At 46.6% G+C, this 17,978-nt stretch overlaps 1 protein-coding gene across 1 annotated transcript; it reads left to right on the forward strand.

Annotated features, from left to right (window-relative positions):
- Window positions 1-6,367: 6,367 nt before the first annotated feature.
- LOC123074183 (aspartic proteinase CDR1-like) lies at window positions 6,368-13,191 on the forward strand. The gene is made up of 2 exons (XM_044497090.1): window positions 6,368-6,966; window positions 12,360-13,191. The coding sequence occupies exons 1-2, from the start codon at window positions 6,368-6,370 to the stop codon at window positions 13,189-13,191; spliced, it is 1,431 nt and encodes a 476-aa protein (XP_044353025.1).
- The last annotated feature ends 4,787 nt before the right edge of the window (window positions 13,192-17,978 follow it).

Consider the following 17,978-nt stretch of genomic DNA (forward strand, 5'->3'; position numbering starts at 1 on the left):
AGTATAGCATGTGCCTCCACCCCTACATCAAACTACTTCGAGAACCATTCAAGTGACGATGAATCTCTTGCCTACTGCTTCATGGCAAAGGCTTTGAAAGAAAAGGTATCCTCCAAACATCACAAGGTTCATTCCAGTGATCAATATTCTTCGTATGAGGATGACCATGCCAAACTGATCAAAATTGCGAATATACAACAAAACTCTCTTGAGAAAATTGAGAAAACCCTCAGGAAATATGAAGGGTTGTTGGTTGTGGAGATGGAGAAAAATCAGTCGTTGAAAGAAGAGCATTCTCTATGAAAGTTGACTATTTACATTCAAAACCCTGATTGTCGGGGAAACGACACCTATGGGATCACAGGGAATCCCTACTACGGTTGACGGGGCGCGGAGCTGTGGAAAGAGTGGGTTTAGACAATCAACGCGGGGGAATTTTATCCAGATTCGGGCCGCAAGCGATGCGTAATACCCTAATCCTGCTTTGGTGTATATTTGGTGTTCTTGAGTTCTTGAACTAGCTATGGTGCATCCTAGCCCAAAAAGTCTGAATCCTTTCCCAGTACGCCTCGGGCCTCTTTTATACGTCAAAGGGGTCGCCACAGTGGCACACAGGAGGTGGAAAGTATGTACAATGTACGAGTCTATCCCTGACATCGTGGGACAAAACGCATTTAATGCGTTGCCGACGTGCCCTCTTGCTTTATCGGGGACGCCAAGGAAGCTCGTCCCGTCTATCGCCGCTTCTCCTCGCTCCGGCGCGCGTCCACGCTGACGAGGCGTGCTGCGCCATGCTGGCTGGCTACTAAGCTGGTGCGGTGGCAGAGTCTTCATGAAGATCTGCATGCCACCACGCAGGTGCTTGGCTAGTTGGCCCAGAAGGTGCATGCTGCCACGCAGGCGTTCATCTAGTTGGCGAGCTGATCGTCGTGTTGGAACGGCCACGGGGCGGCAGAGCCTTGGTAGGTGTGGGCCTGGCTGCAGCCCTGCAGATGTCCCCGGCAAGGGTCTTGCCGGGATCTCGTGGTCGTCCCCGGCAAGGATCTTGCCGGGGGCCTTCGTCTTCTGGCTCTCATCTAGTCTCGCATGCCTCTAGTCTTCACAAAGATCTGCATGCCACCATGAAAGCGCCTCCCGAGCCTTGGTTCCAATGTTGTCGATGGTGTCGGAACTCTTAGGCTCAAGGGTGGCGGCCTTGCTGGTGTTGGACAGGTCGCCCCGGCAAGGCTCTTGCCGAGGCTACGCGGGCCGCCCCGGCAAGGCTCTTGCCGAAGAAAACCCATCTTGTCCCTTTGCTCCTTGCGCCTCTGGCTGGGGCACTGCTCTGGTAGTCTTCTATCCTCGCTTCCTTTGCCCCGCCAAGCGTGGCCGTAGGTGTGGCTACAACTGCCCGTGCACAAGTAAAGGGGTACAGAAAAGGTCCCTACTTTTGTACACCGACACTGATACTTCACGAAAAGCTCTTCAATTTGTACACAAAGTGCATCAAGTTTTTGCCCTAATCTTTAAAATTCTGACCACATCTTATGTGGATCATGTGATGAAAACGTGCCAATTTTCATCCTTTTCTGATCTCATTTGCATATATTTTTTAATCGAAGTTCATTTTAATGGCTTGAAATTTATATAATGCTCTGAAATTGTCAAATCAACCAAAAATAGTTAGAAATTTGAGCATGGGACTTTCATTGGTATATATTCAACATTGCAAAAGTAGACGGTTAATTTCCATTAGAAAACCTGATATTTTGAGGGAGACTCTTCAATTTGTACACGAAGTGCATCAAGTTTTTTTATAAAGATCTCAAATTTTGACCAGACCCTATAGGAGTCATGTTATAACACCATTCCAAGTTTCATCCTTTTCTGTCCTCGGTTGTGTATTTTGTTTTAACCGGATAGCATTTTGGTCATTTTAATGGCTAGAAATTCAATTAATACTTTAAAAATAAGAAATTAACTAAAAAATGACAATAGTTTGACATGACTGTACCTACGTACTAAATTCAAGCCTGCAAAAAATGGAAACAAAAAATATACCCATAAAACAACAATAGCGCGATAACACAAAAAAATGCGCAAATAGGTACAAATTAGTGGCGGGCGCCAGAAAACGCCCGCCACTGCTAAGTTGTTAGATGTGGTGGCAATTTTTTGCGCCCGTCCGTGGTGATGATGAGTCCAATTTTTTTTGATGATTTGCGCATTTCATTTCGACCTGTAGTATAGGATTTTTTGGATTTTACTGCATTCGCGCACTTCTTTTTGTATGTAGTTGCCAGGATATCATATATGGGAATAATCTGGAGCATTAAGGAAAGAACTCAATTTATGGTGATAAAATCATGATAATTAACGTGATAAAACACTACCATAAAAATTGTGAAACAAGTGGGAGAAGAAAAAGCTCATACGAAATCCTCCAAACCGAAAGACGGTTTATGGTACGAGCACACGCGCTCGTACCAGCGGCCGTACCACCTTCGCCGCCTCTTCCTAGTCAACTACTTCACCCCCGTGCAGATGGATTGAAGATCAAAGACGTCACGTGACCAGAAACAGATCCAGAACAAAGAACCCTAGCCTCGGAAGGATTCCAAAGGGGGGATTGATTCAGGGTCTCCGCCGCCACATCACCACATTTAAAGGGCATCATTACCATCCAGCTTCATCATCACCACTTCATCTCCAAATCTTTGTAATATATTAGTCAGTGTGGATTCACGATCGTATTACTTTAACGCTACCACCATCTTTATCATGATTCATCATGCGATGTTTGTACTCTCGATGTGAGAGTAGTTTCCCCAGTTGTCGGGGATATGGAGGAAACTTAGTAGGCTTACGATTGTATGATAATATGATTTGATATCCTCTTTATATGTTTATATTAATGATCTTCTTGATATTGGGTGAAGTTGACAATCCAACATATGCCTCCTTTGGACGGAAGGTTATTACTTTTAGTAACTGGCGTGGGGATGAATGGTAGTTGTGTATGAGACACGGGGTTGTTGCTATCTGTATTTGGCTCCGCCCATAAAGAAAAAATATATAGAGTGGCTTAGAAATCTGATTTATAATTATGCTTAGGTATTAGCCATGCTATTTTATCAAAAATTCCCATATCTTCCATATTAAAAAGGCCCTAATATATTTGCAACAATTTCCTGGACTATCCTTATAAGGCCTATCAATTTCTTGCTTTAAGAAGACACCTCATGGATATGTGCATGTAGATTTATACTTTCTCTGTTCCTAAATATAAGTTTTTGTAGAGATTTCACTATAGACCACATACGGATGTGTATATAGATGCATTTTAGAGAAATATAAGTCCTTTTGGAGATTTCACTATGGGCTACGTACGGAGCAAAATGAATGAATTTACACTCTAAGAGCATCTCCAACAGGCGCCGAACGCGCCGCGCGCAAAAAACTGCTTTGCCGCGCGCCCATCGCCTGGTTTGGCGCGGCGCGCAGCGCTGGCTCCAGCAGCCGCGCTAAAATGCAGCGCGCGCGCGCCGCTCCAGCAGCGCGCAAAAAATGCAGCGCGCGCGACTCGCCGGGGCATTGCATATATGGCATTTTGAACACAAAATGAAGTTGAAACATTCAAAATGCAATGAACATGACATATAAAATTTCACACAAACAAGTTGATGAAGAAAAGTTCATGCCCACAAGTTCAAAATCATGCCCACAAGTTCATCCAACCAAGTTCAAAATGCAAATCAAGTTCAATACACAAATGAAAGACACATCATTCCTCGTCCTTGTCTTCGTCCTCGTCCTCATCTTCGGAAGACGATTCTTCCGCCTCCGAAGATGAATCTTCCTCCCTCTCCTCATCGCGCACCGCATCACGTGAAGCTCCGACGGTGTTGGCAAGATCTTCAACGGCATCTTCATGGGAATGTGTGCGAGGAGGCACATCGAAAGACATTCCGCCCATGGCGGCCGGAGGTGCACCCATGCCTCCCATGAGAGAAGCAAAACTCATGCCTCCCATGGTGGCCATAGCGTCAGGGGGTGCTCCAAAGCCAGCAATGCCTCCCATTGCACCGCCCACGGTACCTCCGAAGCCACCCATGCCACCCATGGCACCGAGGCCACCGCCACCCATTGCGCCGAGGCCACCGCCACCCATTGCACGAACCATGGCTCTTTTTTGGATCAAGACTTCTTCACGGGCAAGATTGACATACTCCTTTTGCGCCGCATTGAGGTTAGATGTGTCCAAGAAGAACAAGTGCTTCTCCCATTCCAACAATCTAGTTCGCTCCTCATTGCTCACCTTCCTCTCCTCCAAAGCCACCTTCCTCTCCTCGGCCGCCAACCTCCTCTCCTCGGCCGCGGCATCTTGGTTCCTTGCCATTTTCCTCACCTCGTTGGCTTCTTTTCTTGCCTTCACAATAGCTTCCATAGCATTTTTGAGCTCATCATCTCCTTTCCTCTTCTTCTTTTCGGTTTTGTATTTCTTGCACCCATCCGGTCGCTTTGGCTTCGAGTATGAAACCGAGTTGGGTGTGGGGCTTCTCTTGCCGTCATCACTTGATGCATCATCCTCCTCATCATCATCATCCAACTTAATTGTTCGCTTGCGTTTGTTGCTCAAATGCAAATCATCCAAATCTTCACGCTTCTTCCATTTCTCATCATCCTTCAACACGTTATAGCAATGGGGCAAGGTAAAGACCCTTCCTTTCTTGATCTTTCCCTTCTTGGTTGTCCTCTCCTCTTCTTTGAACAAGTTTTGCGCAATGTTGTACTACATGAAAACAAAGCAAGTTAGCACCAACAACAAGTATGATGAACATGTATGAAATGCCACTTACTCTATCGTCCTCATTTGTGCCACTTGGGTTCAACTTGTCAACCGCCTTTTGACAGGCCGCCCACCTTTGACAATCCGAGTTGATTGTCGACCATCGGGACCGAAGTGATCTCTCGGAGCGGTCAATTCCACTCAAGTTGTGAACATCAAAGTGTTCTTTCATCCGCCCCCAATAAGCATCTCTACTTTGATCACCTCCAACGGATGGATCCCTCGACACTTGCAACCAAGTATTGCATAGTAAGATGTCATCGACGTTGGTGTAATTGCCCGCTCTTCCTTTCGGTGCGTCGACAATGCCCTCACCCTCCTCGTCCACCTCGAACTCATGGTCTTCGAAATGCATGTCATTGGTTTGAGACCAATGCGAATTGTTGGAGCCAACACCCATCGTTGACATGTATGCATCATCATTGAGACTACAAAATTTTTTTTTTAACAATGCAAATAAGCTATCTATATGTGAATGCATTGAAAAAATAACAAAAAATGAAAAGTTAGAATTTTTTTTACCTTGGGGGCATTTCGTCGAACATGTTGTGCGCGTCGGCCGCCGGCTCAACGAGTGAGCTCGCCGGCGCTTCGGTAGCCGCCGCGCCTGTCGCACGCTGCAAGCTTCTTCCTCCTCGCCTTCGAGGTGCCGGAGCCATCCGCCGCCTTGTTTTTCTTCGCCGATGTCTTGCCCTTCTTTGGCCGCGCCGCATTGGGAAGCTTTGAGGAGGGGGCGGCGGCTCGGGCCGGCGCCGGCGCGACGCCACCCGCCGCCGAGGTCATCCGCGGCGGCATGAAGAGGCCGCGCGCGAGGCCGATGGTCGGAGGAGCTCCGGCGGAGGCGAGGCCAACGCCACCCGGGCTAGGGTGTGCGGCGGCGGCGGCAGTGGAGGGGTCGCGGCTATAGGATGGGGTGAGCGGGGTGCCGGCGCGTGCGTCCATGGGGTGCAGTTCGCCGGCGCCGGCGCGCGCGGGGCATAGGAGGCGGAGAAGAGAGAGTGCAGCGCGAGCGCTCGAGTGTGCCGCGCGCGGAAGCGGGCACCCCAAATACACCGCGCGAGATAGCGAATCCGACCGCGCGCCCAACTCCTTATACCGCGCGCGCGGTTATTGCGCGCCTGCTGGAGCCACCCGCCGGGTTGCGCGCGCGCTAAACTGGCTAAATTTGCGGCGCGGCGCTTGTTTAGGGCGCCTGTTGGAAATGCTCTAAAATATGTTTATATATATCGGTATGTAGTTTGTAGTGGAATCTTGAAAAAGATTTACATTTAGGAGCGGAGGAGTATATTTTAGCAATATAGAAACCGCATGATCCCCTCTCCAATCAAATTAATGTACGATCACCACTCATTGGCCATGCATGCATGAGTGTGCACTCCACAATTCATATCAAATCATGACTTGCCCCATTCGTCTCGGCTCCCCATTTACTAATTACCATCTATACTACACCATCATCGTTTATACTACCTACGTACGCAGCACCAGCCGCACCCGCAACTCGACCAGTGAAGCTAATCCTTGGGATTTCGGGCACAAATGACGGGTGTGGTATCTCGTGCTGTCCTGCTCGTCGGCGTCGTGCTCCTGACGGCGCAGATGTGCGGGTGCACGGCGTACGTCGGCGGTGACGACGGGTTTAGCGTCGAGCTCATCCACCGTGACCACTCCGTCAAGTCGCCGTTCTACGACCCGTCGCTCACCCCGCATGGCCGCATGCTCGCGGCCGCGCGGCGATCCACGAGGCGCGCCTCGGCACTGGCATGCTCGTACGCCGCCGCCACCGGCACTGGCTCTCCTGACGGCGGCGTGGCTGAGGTCATCTCCATCCCGCCGTTGGACTTCCTCATGTACGTCAACATCGGGTTGCCGCCTACACGGATGCTCGCCTTCGCCGACACCGGCAGCGACCTCCTGTGGGTCAAATGCAGCAACAATGGCACCGCCGATCTTCCCAAAGCCGCCGGGGGAGCGCCGCCGAGGGTCGTGTTCAACCCGTCCAAGTCGTCGACGTTCGGCCGCGTGGATTGCCATTCCGGCACGTGCCACGCGTTCACCGGCACCGGCGTGTCCTGCGACGCTAAATCCAACTGCAAGTACGTCTACTCCTACTTGGACGGCTCCGAGACTAGCGGCGTTCTCTTTGTTGACATCAGATTTTGGCACGTTCAAGAACTTATTTAAAATGGCCTCAAATAAAGAAGTGATCTACATGAAAGAGTTCTGTATTGTTGGTATAAACAACTTTAAAGTTTGGGCCATCGCCGTCCGATCTCATCTCAAAGGCCGAGGTTGTGTTTGAAATACCGAGATTTTGTATTCAGAACATTATTCGGCTGATTACACCCCCCAAGACTGCCTCGTGTGGAAAAGTGATCTACACGGATTGTCTTCCTCTCGTCGAAACGATCGATTTTGATATAAGAAACGTCTCAATCAAAGTTCGTATGCAAAAGTTACGGCCAAAAAGGCATGGCTACATCAGGATGGCCGGACACTCCGGGAATGATCATCCGGGTTTTGGATTTCTCCGAGGATGGCCGCACACTCCGGGGATGTTTGTCCAGGTTTTGGATTTTTCTGCCGCAGACTTCGGAAAACAGCCGAAAACTCCCTCAATATGACCTCTGATCAAAAAACGTTCAACATCAAAGTTGTTCGTCTCGTCGAAACGGTCAAGATTGCTTTTGGGCTCGTTTCCATCCGAGATCGTTTACCACCACAAAAAAGACCCGCAAGGTGCAGCCAGTTTAAACCGAACAGTTTTGAAAAGTTCGGACAAAACCAATCCGAATTTGACTAGGGTTTTGGACGTGAATCCAAGCCTTTTCCTTGCACAGGAAGTCCAGCCGCCTTTTATATATCTATAAAGGGTGACGGCCGATTGAACAACACACAATCGAACAAATCATCTACCACTTTTTATCATTTATCTTTTCTCCTTAACCCTAGTTCTTCTTCCTCGTTCTTCGTTCGTTCTTCTTGTTGCAGGGCGGCGAACCTCGAGGCCCTAGGGGCGGTCAGGCCGACCTAGGGCAGCCCATAGCCGCCGCGCGCCCTGACGGGGTCCCTCCTGGGCGTGTGGGGTTTCGGGTCTACAAAAGCGCCCGCCGGATTGTCTTGCGTACCGCGCTTCCGGCGGGTCTCCTTCGACGTGAGCTGCGGTGCATCACCCCCGGCGCCGAGGGTACACGGTGACGTGTTCGTGTGCGAACACACTTTCTGGCGACTCCGCTGGGGACGAAGCTTTAAACAGTCTCCAGCCCGTTCTTGCTACGAAGAGATCGTCATCAAGTTGCTGCAATCTACAAAGGTAATATGAATACCCAATTCCCCTTTGTAGATGCAAATAATCCATATGTTGTTGCTAGATCGTCTAATGAGCATAATGTGTCAGCTAGCCCTAGTTTTATCAATTATGCATCTAATTATGCGCAACAGCCGATTCAGAATAATCTTCATGCTTCAACTTCATATAATTTTAGCAACATGCAACATATGTATCCGAACTCTCATGTATCGGCAACCCCACAAACCTATATGCCGATGAACAACATGATGAGTTCGGTTAATCAAGTTGATACACCCCATGTAGGAACTTCCAATAGGATGCAACAAAGTGTTTCAACTTTTTATTCATCGGCAAATAACTTGCAGTATGTTAATCCAAACGTGCCGGTGGATAGGGGAATTGGCCATGCTACTACTAGTTATTCGGCCAATTACCCTCAAACATCATATGCTACAGCTCATGCTACTAATTTTCTGGCACCATACGCAACTGTTGATGTCCATAATTCGGCTCCGCACCTTCATGGTGATGGCCGAATAAGTGAAACTTCTACAGGAGCACAAATGCATTCACCTACTACCGTGGCATATCATGTCCCCCCAACACAATTACAGAATTTCGGTGACATCTCGTTACCGAAAGAGTCTAAAAGTGTCGGGGGGCAATTCTATCCAAATTGGGTCATTAAGAAAAACCTTATGTCTTTTTGGGACGAATGCAATGTTGTTCTACATGAATTAATAAAAGAGGGAAGGCCTATTAATTCTACTGCAATCCAAGCTAGATTATGCCAAAAAGAGAAAGCATTGGGTGTGGATAGAATTGTCAAAAAAGGTGGTGATTTGGATAACAAAGTTAATTTGGCTATTGAAAAGACCGAATCAAATATTACGTATGCCGGATCTTTTCTAGAAAAACAGGACGACAAGGTGTTGGGGAGCTATTCGAAAGAGGAACAATATATCGTTCAAGTAACACAACCATCATGCTCTCCCAACGTGTTTGAAGAGGTATGTCTAGCAAGTGATTTACCTATCTTCCGATTTGGTCGCAACTTTATTGTTGATGCTTCTATAAGAAAAATTCTCATACGTAATTTTGAAAGACCAATGAAGAAGGGAAATTTACTTGTTAGCAATAAAACTGTTATAGAGCATATCGGTCAACCTATTGTGCCATTTATAAAGACCGATAGTGACCTATTATTGCAGCCAAAATTTTCCCCAATTGCTTTATCAAAAATTCATATCTAATTGTGTAGCTTTGCTTGTTTCATACTTGGCTTGCACTTGGTCTCAATTGAGACATGTGTATTCTAACTATTTTCATTTCAGAAATTTAAAGCCAAGGTCAAATTCTTTTGAGGAATCTGATGCTAATATAATATCTTATCCAAATACATCGGAGATAGGGTGCAAAACACAATGCATAGCCGAATGGCGATATTCCAAATTTGAACCATTCGTTTGCTTAACTCCAAAGCCGTTTGCGCACCAAGATCGGCTAGAAAACAAGAAGTATACCTTCAATTCAAGCATGTGTGATCAAATATTTGATTTGTTGCTGAAAAATAATTACATTAGAGTTCTTGATCACCATGTGAAGCCATCAATCCAAGGACGAATGTATTGCAGGTTGCATGATTCATCCAAGCATAATTTTGAGGATTGCAACATGTTTCGTCAAATAGTTAAATCGGCCATTGATAAAGGACGATTAAAATTTGTTGAAACACCAAGGGATGACCAGTCTATTCCGATTGGTCCTAATGGAAAAAAGTTTTTGAATCGGATGCTTCAAGACGATTCCTTTAAAGATGAGAAGGCAAAAACTACAGGTGATGGGATCAAGCTTTCAAGTAAAGAAGTTGTTCAAGAGCACAATGAAAATATTCTTGAAGGCACGAGTCCTATCGAAGATACAATGAAGACGCCAAGGACTGGGGGGCAACAAAGCAATCCAAAGATCGATGCAAGCAAAACAAAAGGAGATAAAGGCCGCAATGAGCACAAGCACAAGAAATTCAAGGTCACTTTTGCACAGTTGTTAGATAAATATCAAAAGAAAAGTGAAGAGAATGGTGCTTATCGGTCAAGTGATGCAAAAGCATCAAGATCACCCCCTAGGCGCAAATCCAAGGATCGTTATTGGCAAGAAGAGAATTTTAATGCAACGTGTTCATATCCTTATTTTGGGCCACCAATGCCAATTTCGTGGATGCCTCCCTATGCTCATGTAGATCGATATTCATCATGGGACAGGTATGATACAATGGCACATTCTCCATCATATTTTAGACCATCTCACCATTGTTATGCAGCTCCAAGAAGATCAATGTTCAGTGAGCTGTCATATGTTCAAGACCGTTTTAATAAAAAAGAATCGGTCCGGAGCTCAAGAAAGAAGGAAGAGGTGATCAAACAAGTATATCAAGTTAAAAAAGATGGTCGCAAGAGTGCCAATTCAGATTTGATCTTAAAGGATAAAGAGCCAATTAAAGTGTTAACATTGGCTACTAAAGGCAATGAGATGAAGCAATCAATTGTCGAGAATCAAAGTGCCAAATCTGAAGAAAAGAAGTTAAAAGTGCACAAGGTAAAACAAGAATTGTCATTAGTTCAAACAAAATCATAGCCGGGGCGCTCACTCGGCTTATCATATTGGCAAAAGAAGAAATTACAAAAACTTAGTGCACAAGAACTTGAAGAAAGGAACATGGCATGGGTTCCTAAAGTAAGTACTCAAAATAAGAATTATGTGAAAGCATTCATTACACGAAGTGCGGCAAAGATGAAGAAGGAAAAGAGTGAAAACTATGAAGGACCCAGCCGAAGGTTTCAACATCTTCGGTCCACACATTATCCATATTCTTCAACTATGTAGTTGATGCATATGCCATGGAATTCTTTATCAGGTATGATTGGTTACCCTCAGTGGGCTTATTTTAATCCATGGATGCAATGTATTTTCTTACATCATGAAAGGGTATTACCAAATCATCATATGTTCAATTAGCTTCACTTTGTTGCTAATCTAAATGGCCGATATATACCTATCTTCCTAAGCACGTACAAATGGCCGATGGAGTGTTGACATCGCGCTTAGAACAAACTTCGTGCAAGTTATTTTTCCGCACACAAGCTTTGCCGAAAACGGGGGGGGGGGGATGTGTTGACACCAGATTTTGGCATGGTCAAGAACTTATTTAAAATGGCCTCAAATAAAGAAGTGATCTACATGAAAGAGTTCTGTATTGTTGGTATGAACATCTTTAAAGTTTGGGCCATCGCCGTCCGATCTCATCTCAAAGGCCGAGGTTGTGTTTGAAATACCGAGATTTTGTATTCAGAACACTATTCGGCTGATTACACCCCCAAGACTGCCTCGTATGGAAAAGTGATCTACACGGATTGTCTTCCTCCCGTCGAAACGATCGATTTTGATATAAGAAACGTCTCAATCGAAGTTCGTATGCAAAAGTTACGGCCAAAAATGCATGGCTACATCAGGATGGCCGGACACTCCGGGAATGATCATCCGGGTTTTGGATTTCTCCGAGGATGGCCGCACACTCCGGGGATGTTTGTCCGGGTTTTGGATTTTTCTGCCGCAGACTTCGGAAAACAGCCGAAAACTCCCTCAAGATGACCTCTGATCAAAACACGTTCAACATGAAATTTGTTCGTCTCGTCGAAACGGTCAAGAATTTTTTGGGCTCGTTTCCATCCGACATAGTTTACCACCACAAAAAAGACCCGCAAGGTGCAGCCAGTTTAAACCGAACAGTTTTGGAAAGTTCGGACAAAACCAATCCGAATTTGACTAGGGTTTTGGACGTGAATCCAAGCCTTTTCCTTTCACAGGAAGTCCAGCCGCCTCTTATATATTTAAGGGGTGACGGCCGATTGAACAACACACAATCGAACAAATCATCTACCACTTTTTATCTTTTATCTTTTCTCCTTAACCCTAGTTCTTCTTCTTCCTCTTTCTTCGTTCGTTCTTCTTGTTGCAGGGCGGCGAACCTCGAGGCCCTAGGGGCAGTCAGGCCGACCTAGGGCAGCCCATAGCCGCCGCGCGCCCTGACGGGGTCCCTCCCGGACGTGTGGGGTTTCGGGTCTACAAAAGTGCGCGTCGGATTGTCTTGCGTACCGCGCTTCCGGCGGGTCTTCTTCCACGTGAGCTACGGTGCATCACCCCCGGCGTCGAGGGTACACGGTGACATGTTCGTGTGCGAACACTCTCCACGGAGACCTTGACCTTCGACGACGCCCCAGGCGGCTGCGTCGGGTGCCGCGACCGTCCGCAGCTGCAAGTGGCCGGATTCAACTTCGGCTGCTCCACGTCCACGAAAGGCGACTTCACCGGGGACGGCCTCGTTGGGCTCAGCGACGGGGACTTCTCCCTCGCCAACCAGCTCGGTGCGGCCACGTCGATCGGCCGGAGGTTCTCCTACTGCCTCGTGCCGTCCTTTGTGAACACCCCCTCGATCCTCAACTTCGGCGCCCGCGCCGCCGTGACGGAGCCGAGCGCAGCAACCACACCGCTACTCCACTCCGACATCGCCGCGTGCCTCACCATTGGGCTCGAGTCCGTCAGGATCGGGGACAGGAGCTTCATGTTGCCGCAGCCGCCCCGCATCATCGTGGACTCTGGCACGACGCTGGCGTGGCTTGTCAAGGAGCTGCTGGACCCGATGGTGAACGAGCTGACCCGGAACATCAAACTCCGGCGGGTGAAGTCGCCGGACGAGGAGATACCTATTTGCTACGACGTGTCTGGGGTGGGGGAGACGGCGTTCGGGAGGAGTGTCTCGGAGGTGAAGCTGGGCCTGGAAGGCAGCGGGGTGGTGACGCTCAAGGCGGAGAACACGTTCGTGATGCTGCAGGAGGGGACGATGTGCATGACGTTAGGGGAGGCCCACAAGGAAGATGGGGGCATGATCTGGGGGAGCATCGCCCAGCAGAACATGCACATCGGGATCGACCTCGACAAGCGCACCGCCACCTTTGCCAGTGTAGATTGTGCTACCTCCTATCAATGGCCCTCCCCTCCGGCCTCCTCTCTGTAGCTACTGCTTCTTTTAGTTTTTGGAAAAGCTATTTTCCAGTCAGCCGGATTTTTGTAACAGATCTAAATGACCCGGATCTCGTTCATTTTAGATCGGACGATGCTTATTGATCTTGCGGTTTTAACTCGAGCGAACACCGATTATTGGTTGATTTCCTTCCATTTTCTCCATGATCCCGCAATTAATGACAATTGGATCCTGCAATCTAGGAACTCTCAACCTTAGACAACTAAGACCACTAAACTAACCACGCTAACCAACTAGCAAGGCAGCTACTTGTTTGTATGGTGTCGCTTTTTAGCATATGACACCTCATCAAATTTGCCTAGTTGGCATGCATGATACTAGCTATGAAACTGTCATCACAACCAGCCTTACAGGTGCAAGATAAACTGTATTTCTTTCTTTTTTGAGGGGACAAGATAAAACTGCTTTGCTAAACCTATTCAAATACTGCCTACATTTCGTACTATACAAAGCAAAACATAAATACGTAGTAATACTAATAACATTCTAAAGGAACAAATAAAAATTGCAACGCGCCAAAACAATAATTCTAAATTTACGGGCCTTCTACGGAGGTTTTACATGCCTTCTTATAACTAATCTTCTCACCCCCCCCCCCCTCAATTTCAGCCGGGGTGGGCCCCCATCCTGATTTCTAACCAATCAAAAAACCGCAGCTAAGCCTCTCCCTTAACCCGTAAATACTCCCCGTATGTGTAGCATTGCTTACCCAAAAATGATAAATTTCGAGCCTGGTTAATAATATATCCAACATCCAGATATATGAAGTTGCCAATTTAAAAAAAAACTATATGTAGTTGTCATATCACATATAGCCAACCTAATAGACTACTTGTATAATAGTTAGTCCTTCTACTATGCCATGTTATTAATATATGACCCATCCTACTCCCTTTATCCCCGCAAAAAAGACCCATCTTTTTCTCTCGCAAAGTGTGTTAGGGCACGTGTTACAACAGCTCATCTTCGCTCTTCTCCAACTATGTAAAAATCAGATGTGGCATCTTATAGCCCGCCCATGTCTCCCTATTGTACTTGCTCTTACCCATGGAACCTTCCTCCTGAATTTCAGTCCCGCCCTTTCCCTCCTAGTCACCTTCAGGTTGTGCATACACAGTGGCTAACCCTCTCAACCGTGCTTGGCTACACGCGTTGTTTCAAAACCTCAAAGGCTTATCGGGGACAGATAGGATAGACCAACTATGCAATGTGACAAATTATATGAAATCAGGAGTCACACTTCAAGAAATTAGACACACTCTACGTGACACATGGCTATCACGATCTCAAAGCATCTGCACCCCATCACTATTTTGTATTTCCTATTTCGTATTCTCCAATCCCTATCAATTACAGTCAACTTGACAGCGGTCGCACGCCGTCGGAGCAGCATCACAACAGCGCAACGTTGAGCCTCTCCTCGCGCAGAACAGCATCATATAACCGCGACACCGAATTTTCATCCAGCGGAGAAGTGGCATGACAACACATGTCAAACCAACATTGAGCCCATGTCTTCACAAGATTCCCTCCCACCGCCTTGAAATGGGGGCTGTCAAACTCTAAGTCCAGAACTTTCCTGTCGGATAGTCCTGTTTGTGAAGCAAGTGCCACATCAAAGTTTTTAGTGGATATTTAAACATATATTAGGGCCACATGTAGATGCGGGAGGTTTTCCGACCCTTCCTTGTGTGGTTTCGGACGAATTCTTGATCATGCATCAAGTGTATCAAAAATGACACCCAGTACACAACTGAACCCTGAACAAGATTTGGTCCCCAAGATCAAGTCTTGAAAACTTGGTTTCTATATGCTCCCATCCCCGTTTACATTATGCATGCTCCTTCGGCTTTCTTCTCTATAGTTATGTGGTTTCATCTCCACTCCATCGGGAGAAAATAGATTATGTTCTCACTTCCTCACTGCATGCTAACTCAGCTCCCCATCGATTTGCTGGGTGTGCCATCATCTTGGAATGAGCACGATATCCCATGCTTCATGGTAACCTTTAGGAAATGGATCAACGTACCGCCATCTTGTATCAAACCAATGGATCCCATCCCATGTGCACACCTGGCCTTCAAAGGAAAGAACAATGAGTCTGAAAGATTTAGCTACCAACATATCTTAATGTATTATTCGCAAAAAAATATCTTAATGTATGATAATAAAAATATAAACAATATCTTATCATGCACATTAAGTATAATACAAATGTTGATGTAAAACAACTAAGCATTTGCTAGTTTGTTTTTCCTTTAGAGTCATCCCTGGAATTATGCAAGATGCTCGTGCATCCACATCATCATTTCATGAGTAGATCAGCAGAGAGAGTGCATTGAGGTAAAACAATAAATAAAATGAAAAGCATAAAAAGAATCACGCTGACACATTTGGTACTCACATCTCTCAACAGTTCTATCTAGCAAATCTGAAACCAAACAAATCAATTCCAATCATAAAAATAATGGAATAAAAATTGCAGGAAAGCAAGCTACTACATATGTAGTATATATTAGAAGGGTTGAGTGCACTTCGCTTCGCCGTTGGAGTTGTTGGGATTTCATAATTTTTGTTTGTTATTTGGCTTGGCGCGTGGGGAAGATGTTTTATTCTAATATGGTGTTTTTGTGGGCTTTCTTGGCAGTGTCATTCTATGATCTGTAAATGAAATCACACTTATGTGGTAGTTTTTTGCATTGGTGGATGGCCGCATGTATTATATTGATACTATGATGTCATATGTTGGCGCTAATTTTTTTCTAGATGGTGAGAGTATGTGTGGGATTGGTGTTCTATATTTTTTTAGGCTGCTTGTTACCGATTAATCTGAGAAATCATTGGCCAGATCAAAATCATGAATCCGATCCAATATTGAATAACTTAGCTGAATGAAGAGCTTCTCGAGAAATTATTAACCCAGTCAAATTCATCAACCAAATTAAAAAGGGTTAATTATCCTTTTGCCCTCAGTGGTGTCTCTGTGCTCAGTTTTTCCCTCAGTTGTAAATCGTGCTCAGTTTTGCCCCTAGTCTGTCCGCACCGGCTCATTCCGTGAACACTGTAGTCTCCGTCAGGTCAACGTTTTGACTCGGCCCTTACAGGTGGGACCAGGCAGCAGAGATGCGCTACACGATCATGTTGGGGAACGCAGTATTTCAATTTTTTTGCCTACGATCACGCAAGATCTATCTAGGAGATGCATAGCAACAAGTGGGGAGTGTGTCCACATACCCTCGTAGACCGAAAGTGGAAGCGTATAGTAACGTGGTTGATGTAGTCGAACGTCTTCGCGACCCAACCGATCCAAGTACCGAACGTGCGGCACCTCCGCGTTCAGCACACGTTCAGCTCGATGACGTCCCTCGATCTCTTGATCCAGTTGAGGACGAGGGAGAGTTCCGTCAGCACGACAGCGTGGCGACGGTGATGATGAAGTTACCGACGCAGGGCTTCGTCTAAGCACTACGACGATATGACCGAGGTGTGTAACTGTGGAGGGGGCACCGCACACAGCTAAGAGAAGACTTGGTGTGCCTTTGGGGTGCCCCCTCCCATGTATATAAAGGGGGGAGGAGAGGTGGCCAGCCCAAGGGGGGCGCGCCAGGTGTGGGGAGTCCTACTAGGACTCCCTAGTCCAAGTAGGATTCCCCCTCCTCTTTCCTTTTCCGGAGTAGCAAAGGGGGAAAGAGAGGAGGAGTAGGAGACGGAAAGGGGGGGCGCCGCCCCCACCCCTTGTCCAATTCAGACTGGCAGGGGGGGCGCCACCTCCTGGCTGGCCCTCTCTCTCTTCTCCACTAAGGCCCATGAAGGCCCATTAACTCCCCGGGGGGTTTTGGTAACCCCCGGTACTCCGGAAAATGTCTGAACTTTTCCGAAACCATTCCGGTGTCCAAACACAACCTTCCAATATATCAATCTTTATGTCTCAACCATTTCGAGACTCCTCGTCATGTCCATGATCTCATCCGGGACTCCGAACAATCTTCGGTCATCAAATCACATAACTCATAATACAAATCGCCATCGAACGTTAAGCGTGCGGACCCTACGGGTTCGAGAACTATGTAGACAAGACCGAGACACATCTCTTGTCAATAACCAATAGCGGAACCTGGATGCTCATATTGGCTCCTACATATTCTATGAAGATCTTTATCGGTCAAACCGCATAACAACATATGTTGTTCCCCTTGTCATCGGTATGTTACTTGCCTGAGATTCGATCGTCGGTATCATCATACCTAGTTCAATCTCATTACCGGCAAGTCTCTTTACTCATTCTGTAATGCATCATCCCGCAACTAAATCATTATTCACATTGCTTGCAAGGCTTATAGTGATGTGCATTACCGAGAGGGCCCAGAGATACCTCTCCAATACACGGAGTGACAAATCCTATTATTGATCTATGCCAACCCAACAAACACCTTCGGAGACACCTGTAGAGCATCTTTCTAATCACCCAGTTACGTTGTGAGGTTTGATAGCACACAAGGTGTTCCTCCAGTATTCGGGAGTTGCATAATCTCATAGTCAGAGGAACATGTATAAGTCATGAAGAAAGAAATAGTAATAAAACTAAACGATCATTATGCTAAGCTAACGGATGGGTCTTGTCCATCACATCAATCTCTAATCATGTGATCCCGTTCATCAAATGACAACACATGTCCATGGCTAGGAAACTTAACCATCTTTGATTAACGAGCTAGTCAAGTAGAGGCATACTAGGGACACTCTGTTTGTCTATGTATTCA

Source organism: Triticum aestivum, chromosome 3D, assembly GCF_018294505.1.
Source record: "Triticum aestivum cultivar Chinese Spring chromosome 3D, IWGSC CS RefSeq v2.1, whole genome shotgun sequence".
Classification (NCBI taxonomy): domain Eukaryota; kingdom Viridiplantae; phylum Streptophyta; class Magnoliopsida; order Poales; family Poaceae; genus Triticum; species Triticum aestivum.